The sequence below is a fragment of the Paramisgurnus dabryanus genome, chromosome 6 (assembly GCF_030506205.2).
Source record: "Paramisgurnus dabryanus chromosome 6, PD_genome_1.1, whole genome shotgun sequence".
Lineage (NCBI taxonomy): Eukaryota > Metazoa > Chordata > Actinopteri > Cypriniformes > Cobitidae > Paramisgurnus > Paramisgurnus dabryanus.
Genome location: NC_133342.1, coordinates 3,322,769 through 3,340,098, shown reverse-complemented (window position 1 = coordinate 3,340,098; position 17,330 = coordinate 3,322,769). Strand labels below are relative to the sequence as shown.

The 17,330-nt window shown below is 36.4% G+C and overlaps 1 protein-coding gene across 6 annotated transcripts; it reads left to right on the top strand.

Annotated features, from left to right (window-relative positions):
• On the top strand, positions 1 to 17,330 carry mpz (myelin protein zero). 6 transcript variants are annotated; one of them, XM_065262134.1, is made up of 6 exons: positions 1 to 161; positions 1,103 to 1,266; positions 5,137 to 5,350; positions 5,979 to 6,108; positions 6,364 to 6,409; positions 15,617 to 17,330. In XM_065262134.1, exons 1-6 carry the CDS (start codon positions 116 to 118, stop codon positions 15,632 to 15,634), a joined length of 618 nt encoding a protein of 205 aa, XP_065118206.1. In that variant the 5' UTR covers positions 1 to 115; the 3' UTR covers positions 15,635 to 17,330. The 6 variants fall into 6 exon arrangements, with proteins under 6 accessions (XP_065118206.1, XP_065118202.1, XP_065118205.1 ...); XM_065262130.1 differs by having other exon boundaries at positions 14,546 to 17,330; XM_065262133.1 differs by having other exon boundaries at positions 6,361 to 6,409.

Here is a 17,330-nt window from a genome sequence, read left to right as displayed (position 1 = left end):
GTTATCTTGATGCCCTCTGGTCTCAATCCCTTCATTCCTCCATCTCTTCTTTTCTATCCCTCGCTCTCTCGGGAACCCCTCATACACTGACCAGCGGGGAGATCAGAGAGAGATCATGCTGTCTGTACTGGCATTGACGTCTGTGGTGCTCTTGGGCATAGGTAAATACATTTCAAAACTCTCCATTGAACTTTTATAGTGCAAAATTCTTAAAAAATTTAAGTTACAAAACTTAAATTACGAGTACAACTTTTCTATGCAGTTTTGGAGAATTATTGTATAATTGGGTGCACCTGTGGTTTGTGCACCTGTTTTGTACGTGTTTACATCTGTAAAGAGCTTCTTCGACTAACTGATCACACAGCGAAGGAACTTTTTAATGGTCTTATTTATAAATTGTGTTGAGCTTTTATATCTTTGTTTACTTTGTCTTCCTATTAATGTAAGCTAACTTAAGGTCAACGTTAATAAAACACAATCATGCATTTGTTTGGTTTTTCTGTCAGCTGTACATTCAATGTATTTAATGCTTCTAACTGTTGTTGTAAAGATACTTTAACTTGAACAAAACTGTAAAAAATTGCTGTAGTTATGCAGATTTAAATCTTTAAGTAGATGTAAATGTATGTTATTAACCTGCAACAGTTTGTTCAAAGTCAAATGAACATTAAACATTAACAAGTTTTTGTCTTTACAGAATAAAACTATTAAATAACAGCTTAATGCAAAGCATTCGGGGAACCAAAATCCACATCAACCTGTTTTTTTCTTTCAGATTTTGGTTCACGGAATGCTTTGCATGAGGGTGAATTTGATTCTGTAAAGATATAAATGTTTAATGTTTATTCAACTTAACAAACGGTTGCCAGTAAATAACATTTAAATCTACAGTAAGTTACTGTAAAACAGCTGCCAGTAATATTGTAATTTCTTTCAGCATCAATTTAATCATGTCTACAAACAGTGTTATATTTATAAATGTCACTTACTAAATATCTAAACTTTAGCAAGTTAATATTTTCACAAGTTAATGTTTCTTTAAAACAATCCTGTGAGGCTGCTGTAGGTTAGTATTGCTTACACTTGTGTTTGTGTGTTTCAGCCTCTCAGTGCACAGCTGTAATTGTGTACACAAGTTGGGAGAAACATGCGCTGGTAGGATCAGATGTCCGACTCTCCTGCTCTTTCTTTTCCTGGCAATGGACCTCTCCAGAAGTGTCCTTCTCATGGAGTTACCGTGCAGATGGGGCTAAAGAAAGCGCCTCAGTGCGTATATACACACACACACCTACACATGTAGGGCCCTATTTTAATGATCTAAGCACATTGTCTAAAGCGCATGGGGCACAGTCTAAAAGGGCGTGTCCGAATCCACTTTTGCTAATTTAACGACGAGAAAAATGGTTTGTGCGCCTAGCACACAGTCTAAAAGGGTTGTTCCTATTTTCGTAATGAATAATGGGTGTGTTTTGGGGGTAACGTTCAATAAACCATTGAGAGTCTCAGCTTTTTTTCTAAACTGAAAAACTAAGCTAAGGAAGAAGAGAACCAGTTTAAGATTGATGTTGTTTTTATTTGTATTGAAATTGTTATTTTTTGTATTAAAACCCTTGGTTGTTTTCTTTCAGTCATGGAAGTAAAATTAGCAGGTTTAATCGCTGTAAATAGCATATATTCTCAGTGTAATATCAAAGAATAATTTACAAATATTCAAGAAAAGGTTTGTACTCTAAAAATACTTTATTTGTAAGGAGATAAAGAATTTACAAACGTGTGGAGAGCCGTTTCAGCACTCGGACAGCGCCATGAGTGCTTTGAAAAGCATTAAAAAAGGTTCTCATCTCATCATATCCAGATTATCCACAGGTACAGGGTCATCATATACTGTACAATAAATCCGTGGGGTAGCATTAAGAAAATAAACATTTTAAAATAAATGCAATATTTGCAACATTTAATTACTTATCAGGCTACTGGTGAAGCAGCTCTTTACGCCTTCTCACGTCTCATAATCGGTCCTCATTTATGTCCAAGTGACTCATTAATAATCTTATACATTTTAATCCTTTAATTTATCATATTTAAAAACATTTGTGTGCTGCTGCGCATTCATGTGTGTGATGAGCAAACCCGTGTTGTCGTCCGGCTTATAGGTGCATATTAACTTGATCATTAAATAACAAAAACAATATTGCACCATTGACTTTAGACTTTAGACCAGGTTTTAGTTAGTCAATGGCATGGTCTATTTTTGTTGCCTCAAAATAGCAACGCGCCAACAAAACCTTGTTTTTAAATCATTGGTGGATGATAGCCCCCCCCACACACACCCTCCTGGTGCCTCATATTGCTATTCAAGAACGATGTCTAAACATCATATGCACACATTTTAATTACTTCATCTCTTAGGATAAATATACTGTATGTATTTATGTATGTGGATGCAGGTGAACCGAACTGTGCCAATTTAATTTAATTTCAGGGTTTCCGTCGAATACCATACTACTCAGAAATAATAGTTGGAAAACAACAGCTCTTTTGCAACAATGAATTCAGAAATAATAGCTGCAAACAACAGTTTTGTTTTGCTGGTATTTCAGAATAGACTGACATTCATCAAAATTATGTGTGGAGTAGCACAGCGGCTCTCAACTGGTGGCGGACAACAGTGAAAAACAATGCCAGATCCAAACAACAAGATGCAACCGAGCATATAATCAAGTTAGGATAGCACAATAATTAAGTTTATTTATGTTTCAAATAGAGAAGATGCTCTTGTTAGCTTTTAATGGCCACACTTTCACATTAAACTCTTCTGCATTTTGGTGCAAATTTATGTTCGGACAATGTAAAATTTGGATCGTAAAGAACAATTTGGGAACCACTGGCATTGCAATCCTGGCAAAAGTGTTTACAATGTATTACAGCAAACATTTACAGAGTGCATCCAGAAATTTAGTGCTAAATGTTTTATTTTCTTTAGGCTTCATTCATTAAATTTTATATGTATGATTTTAAATATAAATATGGTATAATTTTTGTATATGTTTCATTAAAATATAATCTGACATCATCTTTACAGTAACGTACCGTACATATGTGCCATCTTATTATACACCTTGTTTTTCACAGGCTGCAGATTGTTTTTTAACAAGAAATCATTTTATAATACATTTTAACCATCATTAAATTTCCATGTCACAAAATAATGTTAAAAGGTGCCTCGGGTTCGTATTTCGAATATTAAAAAATGCAGCATCTGTTTGAGAACCGCTACTTTTGTTTAATGGGGTTTTCACAGTTTTAATTGAATTACAGCCCATAGCCTCAGTATTTGAACTGAACACAAAAATAAACACGGTGTGGGCTACATTTCACCTGTTAAAAGATGTGTGCACTGGTAGTGCAACTAGGATCTGTGTGAAAACATGCCCACAGTACCCTTGTGCCTGCTTTGTAGAAATAATAACCACGCTCTTAAATGAACAAATCAACTGGAAATAGCAATATTAATGCCCTAGGCGTAGTTCAAGCTCTCCAAATTTTAATGTGCTATGCAAATTTGTAAGTTATCCGTAACTGGGAATTCTGGTAGCTGCTAAGATTGAAAACTACAGTTGAGAGTTAAAAAAATAGTTTAATTAATGTTTAAAGTCACCATGAAACGGAATTAGCATTTGTCCTTTTTTCCCCACGGTGACGTATTTTTTAAGAGTAACGGCTTCGAAAAAAAAAAAAGTTGGGCTGGACTTGAATTTGTCCGTTGAGAACCAATTGGATCGTTTGAAGTTGGTTCATGTTGCTATTAGCTAATCCCTGCGATCTTTTTTATTATAAGTGCAAAACATACAACAGATAGTTAAACAAAACACTAAACAACAAAACAGAACAGACAACAAAAACAAAACAACAATTGTGATGATGGTATTTTTCTGAGCAATGATAATAAGCAAAATAATAATAAATAATACAGATGATGATATTGTTATGAAGCAATGATATTAAGCAAAATAAAAAAATAAAAAATAAACCAAATAATAATAATAATAACAGTAATAATAATAAATGAAACAGATAATAATACATATTTGTGTAATAATAATAATTATAATATGTACATTATGTAATAATATTATGTACAATAATGGTAGTAATAGCAATAATAATTTTAGGGATTGTTATGATTACAGGAATATTTTTAACTTAATAATAATAAATAATAAAAATAATGATTATTATTAATAGTAATAATAGTAACAATACTCACAACAACAAATATTTGTTTTGAGAGCTTGTTTTGAGGAAAGGAGGAGATTTGCATTTTTTATTAAAGATTAGGAGGGCACATAATTTTTTTTTTGAATGATGCTCAATTATGAAGCTCACAGATTAGTCATTTGAAAAAAAAAACATGATCATGGAAAGTCATGCTATAGTCACGAAAATGTTTTTAAATTTTTTCATGTCCATGGCACGAAATTTAGCTTTTTCTTGCCTCGAGCATGAATGTCTTTTTAGTTTCACTCGAATTCGTGTCACACGACCTATATATATATAAATAGTTTTTCGTGTTCGTGGCACGACTTTCTTTTTCATGTCATATTATGTATTGTTTTCTCTTTTTTTTTCCCTATTTTTAAATCATTGTCACTTGGGGTTGGGGTTAGATTTGGGGTTTGGGTTAGGATGTACTTTTATGTATTGGTTTCTACATGTTTTTCTTTCGCTTTTAAAATTATTCTCACCTGGAGTTGGGGTTAGAGTTAGGATGTCTAAAAATGTAACAGAAAGTGATTCTAACCCCAACCCCAAGCGACCATGGTAAGAAAATAGGAAAAAAACAATACAGAAAATAAAACGAAAAAGAAAGTCGTGCAATGGATACGAAAAACTATTTATAGAAATGCGTGCGAGTGAGACGAAAAAGAAGTTTGTGCTCAAGGCACAAAAAAAGTTGAATTTCGTGCCATAGACACGAATAAATCAATCATATTTTGCGTGACTATAACACGACTTACCGTAAGATCAGTCTGAAAAAATACCACAATATTCCAATTTTATTGCGAGTTTAACCTCGGAGAGTGTTGCATGTTATTTATAAAATAATAATACAAATATTTTTCCCCAATGATTTAGATTTTCCACTACACAAATGGAGCTCCCTACATCGCTACCAAAGGTCCGTTCAGGGACCGCCTGGAGTTCGTGGGGAACCCTAATCGGCGCGATGGCTCTATTCTGATCCGGAACGTCGACTTCAGTGACAACGGCACCTTCACCTGTGATGCCAAGAACCCACCTGACATAGGAGGCCATCCATCCACCGTTCGACTGCTGGTGTATGAAAAAGGTAATAGGTCCCTTCGAGCATTTTTGTCCACTAAGAAAGAAACGGATAATAAATGATAACTGTTCTTTGGGAGACATTTAACTCCCACGATGACTGCTTTGCGGATAAACCGCAGTATAGCTACAGACTAGCTGGGCTCCATTGCTTTTTTTATGCTACGGTTTACTGCGTAACTATCAAGAGCTGCTTTTTGCCTGTAGGCTCATCTTATTCCAGGGTGGCATGCAAAATATAAGAGATCATATGGCAGGAGATGAAAGTTCGCCGCTAATGGAAACACAAAATAGCATGAAAGCACGGGCCAAGAGTGGTTTTGCTTGTGTGGTCATAACTTTCTTCTGAGAATACAATTTTGGTGAAAAATTGCCTTATTCGTCAAATGCTTTTTCCCACAGGTGATTTTGGTTTTCCTTTCTTGTCTTTAACAGCAGCTTTAACTTCTTTTGTGAGCCAGATTGTTAAAAAAGGAAAAATGAGAAATTGTCTAGATAGACAGTGATTGATGATGTTTGCAAGTATGTTTCAGTAATACAGCCGCACCTGTAAACTCTCCCACAATAGATCCGTACATACAAGGGATCTTAAATCCTCAACGGCCCCAACCTTATGTTCTCTGTTTCCTTCTCAGTTCCTGTTCAAGCCGGCGTGATAACAGGAGCCATTATTGGCGTAGTGTTGGGACTGCTGATCCTGGTTGTGGCGATTTACTATCTGATGCGTTTCCTGGTCGCAAGACGAGTGTTCAGCTTGAGCATGAGGTCAGTCTGGGAGCGTCTGCTACCAAAAGCCCGACCTGAACCTTTGCCCGGCCTTGACACCCAAACTGTTTTACACGCACACACTCTTAGCATAACAAAACCAAGATCACTACAAGTCATTGAAAAGCAAGCACACGAAAGCACACGCATCACAAGCAAGGCACAGACAGATCCCTCAAAGATCAAGTAGCTCCTCCGGCCACTAGAGGGTATCACTGTTCATGCATTTTTTTTGTATGTTTGTTCCCTAAGCAGACATGGCAAGAAAGGCAAAGGAAAAGAAGGATCACAGCAAAAACAGGCAAGTGGTCACCTGCCTCCACCATAAAACAACACGCACATATAAACACACACATACATATGCTTACAGTACAAGTCTCTCGCTCTGTTAAAGATCTCCTGTCCTCCACTGTTCTTCCTCTTTCTTCTGCTATTCCCAATTCAGCTCCTTAAAAAGCGTTTACCAGACTTATGTTTTGATAACATTGTAAAAGACGTGGAAACACCACCGTTTTTCAAAATTTTACTATGTTCTTACCTCAACTTAGATTAATTATACCCATCTTTTTTCAATGCGTGCACTTTTAATCTTTATACAACGCTTCTTGAATATGTTAGCATTTAGCCAAGCCCCATTTATTCCTATGGCTCCAAACAAAAGTTTTATTTTGTGCCACCATACTTACTCGTGTTACTACTCATGTAACTTAAATATGGAAACATGGAAGTGTTTGGTGGCTTCTAAATTCACCACTGTTTGGAGCCATAGGAATGAATGGGGCTAAATGCTAACACTTTCATGAGGTGCTGTACAAAGATTAAAAGTGCACGCATTGAAAAAAGATGGGTATATTAATTTGTCTAAGTTAGGTAAGAACATGGTAAAATATTCAAAAATGGTGATGTTTTCCTTTAACCTTTAAAGGGATAGTGCACCCAAAAATGAAAATTGTGTCATCATTTTCTTACCACCGTGTTGTTCTAAATCTGAATTTCTTTCTCCGAAGAACACAAAAGAAGATATTTTGATAAATAATGGTAAGCACACGGCTAATTGTAACCATCCATAGTACAAAACAAATACGATTGAATTCAATGGGCACCATCAACTGTGTTTTTACCACAGTTTATCTAAATATCTTCTTCATCACAATATTTTTTCCTTTGTGGTCATTAATCAAAATATTGTTTTTGTGTTCATCAAAATAAAATGAATTCAAAACAACATTAGGGTGAGAAAATTATGGGTGAAATATCCCTTCAATGTTTCAACATGTGGCCCGTCTCCACATTTGACTCCACCTTGGCTGTAAGCACCATGGATATGGAGTGGGCCACGTTCCAAATTCACCTTATGGAAAGCTGGAACGGTAGCTACTGTGTTGAGAAATGCAGGCAGATTTTCCAAATTTTAATTAACGTGCCCACCGCAGTCTCTTGAACAAATGCCTGTCTATGACAGATGTGATGTGCGTTCAAAAGTATTTTTATCTGCTTGAGGGCATTAGACAGCATGTTATACTCAAAAAAACACTAAGGGATAGTCAGGCGTTACATGGGACTTCAGATAAAGCTCACAGCTACCTCAACGTCTGTGCTTCTGTATGCATGCCTGTCACACACCATATACAAAACCTGATTAGTGACGCCCTGCCAGTGTCCCTGTAGTGCATTTATAGAGCATTGTGTTAGCAATGCAAAGGTTGTGGGTTTAATCCCACACTCTAAAAATGGCTGGGTTATTTTTTTACCAATATTGGAAACAGCGCTGTGTTAAGATTGCTGGGTTGTTTTATCCCAACTGCTGGGTTAATATATGTATAACCCATAACAACAACCCAACATTGGGTAATTTTTAACCCAGCATGTGTTTTGTCCAATATTTACCCAACATGGGTCAAAAAAACAGCCATTTTTAGAGTGTGGGAACACACATACTAATAAACTGAATGCAAACTAAGTTGCTTTGGATAAAAGCGTCTGCCAAATGCATTTTCCCCAAATGCATATATGTGAATACTTGTATTGCACTACACGTATCCACAAGGGTGGATTTTAAATCTGTATCTGTGTTGACACTATGGCCCTGTCACAGAGATTGCCCTAAGCATTTATATCAGGTTCTCATCTGCACACTTTAGTGCCGGACAAAAATTGGTAAGAAGACCTCTGTATAGTCATTACCGGTGCATAGGGTGCAAAGAGGGGGTTATTATGGCTGCGCTCTAAAAAATGCTGGGTTGTTTTTGTCCCTTCTTTGACCCAACCCAACAGGGGCTCGTGTGTGTAAAATTCATGGTTATTACTTGATTCCATTCGAAGTTATTTTGCGACTTTCAAGGAAGTGCAAATTAGGCAATAAGGGACATTTAAAAGTGCAATGTGGGACTTTTAGAAGGATCTCTTGAAAGAAATGCAATATAAAATACATAACTATTATTGGTGGTGAATAAAGACCTTAAAGGTTCTCTAAGCGAATTGACGCGTTTTAGACCATAAAACATTTTTTGTTACATACCGGAAACATCTCCTCACTATCTGCTTGCTGCCTGTCCGCTGATCAAACTGTAAAAAACGCGATCTCTGTAGACAGCCCAGGCTTCACAAACGGCAATATCAACAAGTGGCCAAACCTAGCATCACAAAACAAAACAAAGTATTCCAGCCAATAAACGACAAAAAGGATTTGGGGGTGGGGGTTGGGCGCGTTCATGAAAGCACGGAAGGGAGGGGGAGGAGTTAGCTACGCTCTGTCTGTTTGAAAACAGTTCAAACGTCAACAATAACTAACGTCTCGCAGATTCGCTTAGAGAGCCTTTAAATAATGAACTGTATCGTTTTTATTATCTTAGAATGAGACTTTTTATCTACGCCGTGTTTCTAAAACTGCTCTACAAATCGTGTTTTGTTCCTGCGTTGTCTCAGACCATAGACTGTAAAAAAAAGATTGACGGTGCGACATTGCTCCTTCCATTGTAATGAATTGAAGCAAAAAATCTCCGACCATGAGCGCCGCCATTTTATTCACAACCAGAGGCGGAGCCGTGGTATCAAACTCCACCCAAATTGCTCGCATGCCCAATTGACCTATGCCTAAGCCACGCCCCCTCCACTCACTGGGACAAACACTCAACATTCGGTGACGGACCCTATGGCAGCTACCACACTAGGAAACATTTCAAAGGAGGCAATAGATGATTTTTGGAGACAGAAAGACCATACATCATCTCAAAGTCACCAAAAGGGCCTTAAAGGAATAGTCTACTCATTTTCAATATTAAACTACGTTATTACCTTAACTAAGAAGAGTTGATACATCCCTCTATCATCTTAGTGCGTGCATACAAAGAGGAACTATATTGTATGGCGGAACAGCACTTTTGGGAGTACTTCAACTCGCCTGAAAAATCTGCTCCCCTTCTCCCTCTCATAATGGGAGAGGGAGGGTGTTACTGCGCCGAGTCGAAGTACTCCCAAAAGTGCTATTACGCCATACAATATAGTTCCTCTTTTAAATCCACTTAGAAAAGCGCTACGTTTTATTTTGTACCACCAAACTTGCTCGTATAACTACTCGTCTTAAATAGGAAAAACGTTGATGTGTTTGGTCACTTCCAACTTTATCTCTGATTGGTACCATTGAATGAATGGGGCTAAGCTAAATGCTATCGAAGTGTCGCAGCGCGCCCCAGCGCTTACGTGCACGCACTAAGATGATTGAGGGATGTATCAACAATTCTTAGTTAAGGTAATAACATAGTTTTATGTTGAAAATGAGTAGACTATTCCTTTAACTATGCATTGTAGAGTTATTATAATAATTTTATTGTTGAGAAGGTCGATGAAAAGCTTCAGCTCCAGGCAAAAATGTACAGGTCACAGTGTAAACGCAATAAAGCGGTTTATTGCGTGAGGGGTGAGCTGTGGACTGAGCCGTTGGTTGCAATACGCAATCTCACCACTAGATGCTGCTAAAAAACCCACACTGTAGCTTTAATTCAGAGTCAAATTTCGTAAAGCACGATTTATTTTGTCATGTTGTTATTGATTAAGCAAATTTGCAGCAATTCTGGTAAACAGTGATGTTGGAAACACAGTAGTTTTGGGTATTTTGGGAAACTGTTGACATCAACTGATGAATGCAGATGGGAACCATTTTTGGGACGATAATGAAAGAGGGAGCCTGTTGTGAATATTGTTTAAACGTTGGGCAGACACCCTTATCCAAAGCGGCATTTGTTTAATTTAGTTTGGTGTTTCGTGGGAATTTCATCCTGCGCTGGTAATTAAACAACAGAAACGCTTTATAAGAACCGAGTCTCGGTTGCATCAGTGCAGCTCCCCAATGTCATTCAGGTCGTGTGCTGGCATTCAAATGAAGTTCTCGCGTCTCTTTCTGCACTAACACGCCAATCATCCACACACATCTTTCTCTGAACCTCTTTCTACCCGCTATTCAAATCCATTATGCTTCACTTTCATTCCATCACTCATTTTTCTTCTTTAGATGCCTTTTTTCCAGCTCTTTGCTTCTCTCTTTCTTCTTCCTGCAGGTCAACAGTAAGATGCTGTCAAATTGAATCACGTCAAACTCTTTCACGTACAATCACACCTTAGTCACCTCATCTCTTACACGATCAAACTACCAGAGTTTTACCAGATTGTTTATGTTCTTTCTATCTTTATTACCTTTCTTTATTACGTCTATCTGTTTATTTCTTTCTTTATGCCTCTGTCAGTTCCACTTTTCTCTCTTTCATTTCTTTATCTCTTGGTTCTGTCAGTGTAAACCCAGTCCACCCTCCAGTGAACTGAATTTAGGTTGATAAAGAGTCCAGATACTGCAAACTGGCTTTCCGTGTCAGACACCTGCCTTATCGGTTTTAAAGTAAAAGTTAGGATGTAGAGTTACTATGTACATGTGTTTTAGTTTTGACCACAGGTGTCGCATATTTTTAAGTTAAAAATGCTGTAAGCGAAGTTAGCTGTTCTGTAATTAGACACGCCCCCTACTTGCGTTGAAATCATTGCAATCCAAATCATCTCAGTGTCACATGTAACTCAGTTTGACACTTACCTAAGGTATAGGCACTGTATTATATTAGACTAGTTAGCGACAAAATACTGTTCTCTCGTCTTAGCTAAATGATTGACAGGCAGAAATGTCTCAAGTGCTCTGATTGGTTAAAAAAAGAATTCTGTTTAGAGAAAGCTTTTTTTCAGGTCAACAAAGCGGTCGCTTGCAGCATTTTAAAGCTTTTTCAAACATGTGTAGCATACTAAATCATTTTCATGCCTAAGTAGAGCTTAACTTGTATTTATCCTGTGATTTTCTATTAAACGTGAAGTGTGTAATTTGTGCACTACTTGAATAATATTTGCAAACGTTAGTACATTATTGTATCACAAACCTTACGCCCCATACAGCAAAAATATATTGTTTAAATATATTTCAATATATAGCCCAAAAATATATTTGCTGAAATATATGTTTTTAAATGATTACAAAAATATTTTTTCTTGTATATTTTGAAATAGATTTTAAAAAGAAATACAATAATAAGTATTAAAAAAAATATTATATTCCAGGGAAATATATTAATGTCACATTGGAAGATAAAAGTTGCATAATAGGGAAAAGGTTCAACCTAAAAATATTTTCAACTTTCAAAATTAACTTTTAAGCATATATTTAAAATATTTTCTGGCAAAGAATATTTCTACAAAATCTATTTAGCATATATTTAAAATATTTTTTTTGCCCCACCCCATACCAGTAGCACCTCATTGCAGTACGTGACATCCAGGGGGCGGGGTTGGATTTAGATCCAGGGGCGGAGCTGGATCCCGATCCAGAGATCCCATTGGTCAGGAGTTTTACCACAAGACACGTCATACACGTGTTTCTGCGTTACCATTTCCGCATTAAGTCGTAACTAAATTAAGTTATTATTTTGACATAAAAACTAACTTTACTTATGACTACAATAAAAGTGCCTTTAGGGTGAAATGTAAGTTTTTTGCTATAATGTTTTGGAGTAAAACATTTCGGGTAAGCCTACTATGAGTAATCTTACCACATGCAGTTTAAGACCTATTAATGGATACAGTATAAATATGCATAATTATTAAAATATATATGGACTTTGAACTTGTTTTAACGCGTCTTTGCTTACAGCCATTAGGAAACAGGTTTCCCTCGTAGATGGTTTACTTTTTTTTTAATTTGCTAATAAAAGATATCAAATAAATTTTTTTTATATTTACTCGTATAGGAATAGCTGTGTTATAAGTGGGATAATGTACAAATAAATCCCTTCAGTGATATCAAACTGTCGGGAACATGTCCGTACCTCTCCTTACACCTAACTGTGATACTTTCTAAATTATGAATCTTTCTCAACTATATTATTAATCAAACGTACACTTAAATTGATAAGAGCAAACGTTGGCGACCACAAGTTGCAACTAATTGCGGGCTGCAACAACGCAAATATACTGGTTCATTTGGCGGAACAAAGTATATAAAGTGGGAGGAGTTGGATCTAGATCCAACCCCGCCCCTTGGATGTTGTGTTCCTCAGTGAGGACCATCTCCCCCATACGGCAAAAAAATATATTTTAAATAATATTTTTTAAATATTCCAAAATCTACAAAAACGGTCAACAAATATATTTGCTAAAATATATTTTGGAATATGTTTACAAAAATATATTTTTCACTGATATATTTTTTGGCCATTTTTTGTAGATTTTGAAATATATTTTAAAAATAAATTTTAAAGAATTAAAAATATATTTAGTCCTTTGTATTTTTCAATCTAAGGAAATATATTCATGTGGCATTGGAAGAAAAACGTTGTTTATGTTACCTGTAAACATAACAGTTTTAAAAATGTAAAAATGAAATATATTTTCAACTTCAAAAATATACTTTATAAAATGTTCTTGTATTTAGCATATATTTAAAATATATTGAGGCAAATTATACTATATAGGATGTACAATTTAAAATATATTTGCTTGCCCTTGAAATACATTTTGAAATAAATGTTGATTTATGAAAGTTAAAACTAACTATATTTCCAAAATAAAAAAATACATTAAATTGAGCATAACATTTTACAAAATGTATTTAGCATTAAAATATATTTTGAAATAAATGTTGATTTATGAAAGTTTAAACTTAATATATTTCCAAATTAAAAAATATATTAAATTGAGCATAACATTCTACAAAATGGATTTAGCATACATTTAGAATATATTTTTGGCCAGAGATATGTATTGTCTTGCCATATGGGGCACACCCATCCTATTCTGCAAAAATATATTTTAAATAATATTTTTAAATATTTCAAAATATACAAAAAATGGCCAACAAATATATTTGCTAAAATATATTTTGGAATATGTTTACAAAAATATATTTTTCACTGATATTTTTTTTGCCATTTTTGTATATTTTGAAATATATTTTTAAAGCATAAAAAATATATTTAGCCATCAATTTTTTTGATCAAAAGAAATATATTCACGTCGCATTGGAAGAAAAACTTTGTTACGAATCTGTAAACATAACATTTAAAATATATTCAGGCAAAAATACACGTTTGCCATATGGGATGTACAATTTGAAATATATTTGCTTGCCCTTGAAATATATTTTGAAATATATGTTGATTTATGAAAGTTAAAACTAAATATATTTCCAAATTCAAATTGAGCGTAACGTTCTACAAAATGTGTTTGGCATATATTTAAAATATATTTTTGGCCAGAGAAATTTATGTTTTGCCGTATGGGACGCATTGTTGGATAGTAAATGGGTACTGCCCCCAAATTTACATATTTGGTTGTGGCATTAAGCAACATTATTTAATGTACAGTCAATTTTTTGACACACTTTGGGAAAGGCCCCTTATAGTGTACACATGTGAAAAATACTTACAAAATGACACACTTCACTTTAATTGACCAAAGCAACTTGCCAAAGGGAGAGAAAGTGACCCTCATCAAGAAAAACCAAACAAAACCAAACATGTTTTAGTGATCCAAAGGTGACGGGGTGAAAGTTCAGCTGTATGACTTCTTTTATTCAGGTGCTGTGATGTCACGCAGTCACTCCCTAACTGGCCACTTCCTGTTTTGTCCTCCCTTCCAGAAACCGAAAGTTCCCCTGGTGTTCATCTCCTTCTAACCACTCGTTTACATTTCTACTCTTTCTTTCTTCTTTTCTGTACTGGAACTACCTCCCTTATTCTTTCTCTTCATGTCCATTAAACTCATCCGACCATCCGGGCCTAACCACATCCCTCTCTTTTCCCCTTCTCTTAATCTTTCTTGCTTTCCTTCCTCTCTCTCTATCTCTCTCTCTCTCTCTCTCCTCCCGTAGTGACTCACTCCTCCCCTCTCCACGCTCCCTTTCTCTTTCCAGGTTTCGGCTGTGATGGACCCGGCCAAGCTCAAGGCTGCGGCATCAGAGAAGAAGAAACAAGAGGCTCGCAGGGAGAAGAAATAGGGGTTAAGGAGCAGAGAGCTAGAGCTCCAGACTATGGTTGCCTCCACCCAGGAAGAAACATCGGGTGTGGGGAGGCAAAGCAGGGTGCTTATGACCATTGACCTGGAGCTCACCAAACAGGAGAGAGAGGGAGAACAAATTAAATCCGGGCCTGCCGCGTTCATTTCTCGACTTGCGCGCAAAATCACTCTCACGTGAGAGAGAGGGGTGTGAGAAGGAGGGGTGGTGGAGATCTTTGGAGGAGAGGAATGTTAGATGAATCCCAAAAATGGAGGACAGGAGAGGGGTGAAGTGTTTCCCACAAAAAAAAATAATCATAAACTGTGTCCTTATCGGGTGCAACAGCATCATAAATCCTATACAGATAAAAAATGCATTACTTGGTATTGCTGTATATTACACATCTGTTCTGATTGGCGACTTCAAAGATGATACATCGCACCTGGTTAGGACACGGTTTTCAGCATGCTGATACAAAAACACCTCAAAAGCATCACATATTTACAAGAAACCCAAGGCTTAGACCCTACCTATACACACAAACACTCTGACAGATGTGTTTGCGAGAGCTGTAATACTAGCAGAAAGCTGTAAGCTTTTATCTTGTTAAGTGACAGACCGTTCTGCCATCTCTCTCGCTCTCTCTCTCTTTTACAGCTTTCACAGTACACCCATGCACTATAATGCACAAACACAAAATCTAAGCCACACATTTATCACACCCTGTACTCTTGCTGAAGTTATTTTTGAAACTTTATATTAACTGTCTTCTTCTCGTTCTCTTTTCTATTTTTCTTGTCTTGTTATATATGCCTATATATATATATATATCTCTTTGTTTGGTCTTTCAAACTCTTTATCTCTCCTTTTCTGACACTTTTCTCTCTTGTTTCTTTTGTATCTCTGTCTATAAATCACCTCTCTCATCATCTGATACACTGGTGCTATTACATCACTTCCTCCTCCTCCTCTCCTCTATCATCATAGGCCGGCCCCTCAAAGTAGCCCCCTACCCTTCATTTACCGAGAGCTAAATTTATCATAAGTATTTTAAGCCATTGAATCACACACATTGAAGACGAAAACAGTTCATTGTCCGTCCAATAAAATTGCTCCATCTTTACTCCAACTAACACTCATGTTCACTCTCTAGATCCCATTCAGAGCCTAGTTTTTGTTGTTTTGGATTACAGTAACTTAAATGGTGTCTGTTTGTGTAAGTTTGCTCTGACCGCAGTGACTGAAATCCACAGAATGACGTCGATACTGTTGGCAGAGACTCGCACGCAGCCACCTTGCCAAATTCTCATGTCTGTCTGCATAAGCTGTTGTTGATATTTTAACACTTGTAACCGGAGAACCGTGTCTCCTCTCCACGCTTTAAACAACATCACAAGGCCCACCTGTATGTGTCAATAAGGCCCATCGCTTCATCATGGTTTGACTTCACCTCTCTCTAAACCTCCTCTTCTCTAACTTTGCAAACGCTCATCCACCACCACTTCTTCTCATCCCTGTTTGTGCTGTTAAGAAAACCACGTCGTTCTCTCCTGCCCCCTGCTGCCCACGGGAGAAATTTTCATTCGGCCATATTTTCACCACGACGACGACGACGGCAAAGCGAAAAAAAAACAAGGAAACTCTAGCTAGCTCTCTGCTGACTATAAAAAGACGCGTGTTAGTTCACGCTTATGCATATTTGTATGTTTTTAAGTCTGACTGCATGTCTGTAATCTGTCAACGAAGAAAAATCTGCATTATGTTATTGTTGGTCAATTTCGATGTGCAGTAGCATCCTGGTACTGTTTGTGTGTTGGAAGCAGAAATGTAATATAATTTAATGATGTTTAATAATTTCTGCACTTTCTTTCGACTGACATGGCGGAAATCATGTGGTTGTTTCTTCTAAACGATGTTTGCCATCAGGACGTTAGCATCCATACGAAAGATATCAGAAGGTTTATGAAAGAGAAAAATATTTTTGCACTTAAATTTTCAAGTTTAGTCAACTTGGATTTATAAGTCATTTCAACTGTATGGATTTTGTGATGATTTGCTAAAGTTGACATCATTTAAGTTAACATTTAATAAGTTACAACAACTCATCACTTGTCAATATAGTTGAAATGACTTATAAACCGTTGATTAAACTTAGAAATTTAAGTGCAAAAAGATTTTTTTACCACGTAAACTGTGAGGTAGACTTGGACTGTTTTCATATTTGGATGAGAAGCCAAGCCAAAATCCAAAGATCTCAATTTCATAGGATCCTATTCCTTTCTTTCCAAGTCTTCGTGTCTGAGCCAGAGATGGGCTTTCATCTGTAATGCCTTGAGAAACTGTACAATTGGAGGGGCTCTTGGGAAATAATGTGTTTGTTAGCCTGCAGACAGATGCTTTTTATGCATCTCGGAGTCGAAATGTCGAAAAGCCACATGATAGCTGCCATTAAACTGTGTTTAAATATCGGGGAATTGTCACGTTGTATGTATCGTGCACCTGCATCTCGGTGCAGGTCTGAGTAACCATTATCTCTCTTAGAACGTCATCTAAACCGTCTAACAATTTTTTACGTTTATTTTTGACTTTAACCCAGCTAACGTTGGTTTTCTGTATAATGTGTAATGTAAAAAGAAAATACTTTCAGAAATAATTTCGAATAATTTCAGAAAAGTGTCAATAAAAACCAGATCCCTTGTGA

Coding starts and splice junctions, on each gene's coding strand:
- mpz (XM_065262129.1), top strand. CDS start 116: ATGCTGTCTGTACTGGCATTGACGTCTGTGGTGCTCTTGGGCATAG. Junction 1,267..5,136: donor GGGCTAAAGAAAGCGCCTCA/GTGCGTATATAC, acceptor CCAATGATTTAG/ATTTTCCACTACACAAATGG. Junction 6,109..6,360: donor GTGTTCAGCTTGAGCATGAG/GTCAGTCTGGGA, acceptor TTGTTCCCTAAG/CAGACATGGCAAGAAAGGCA.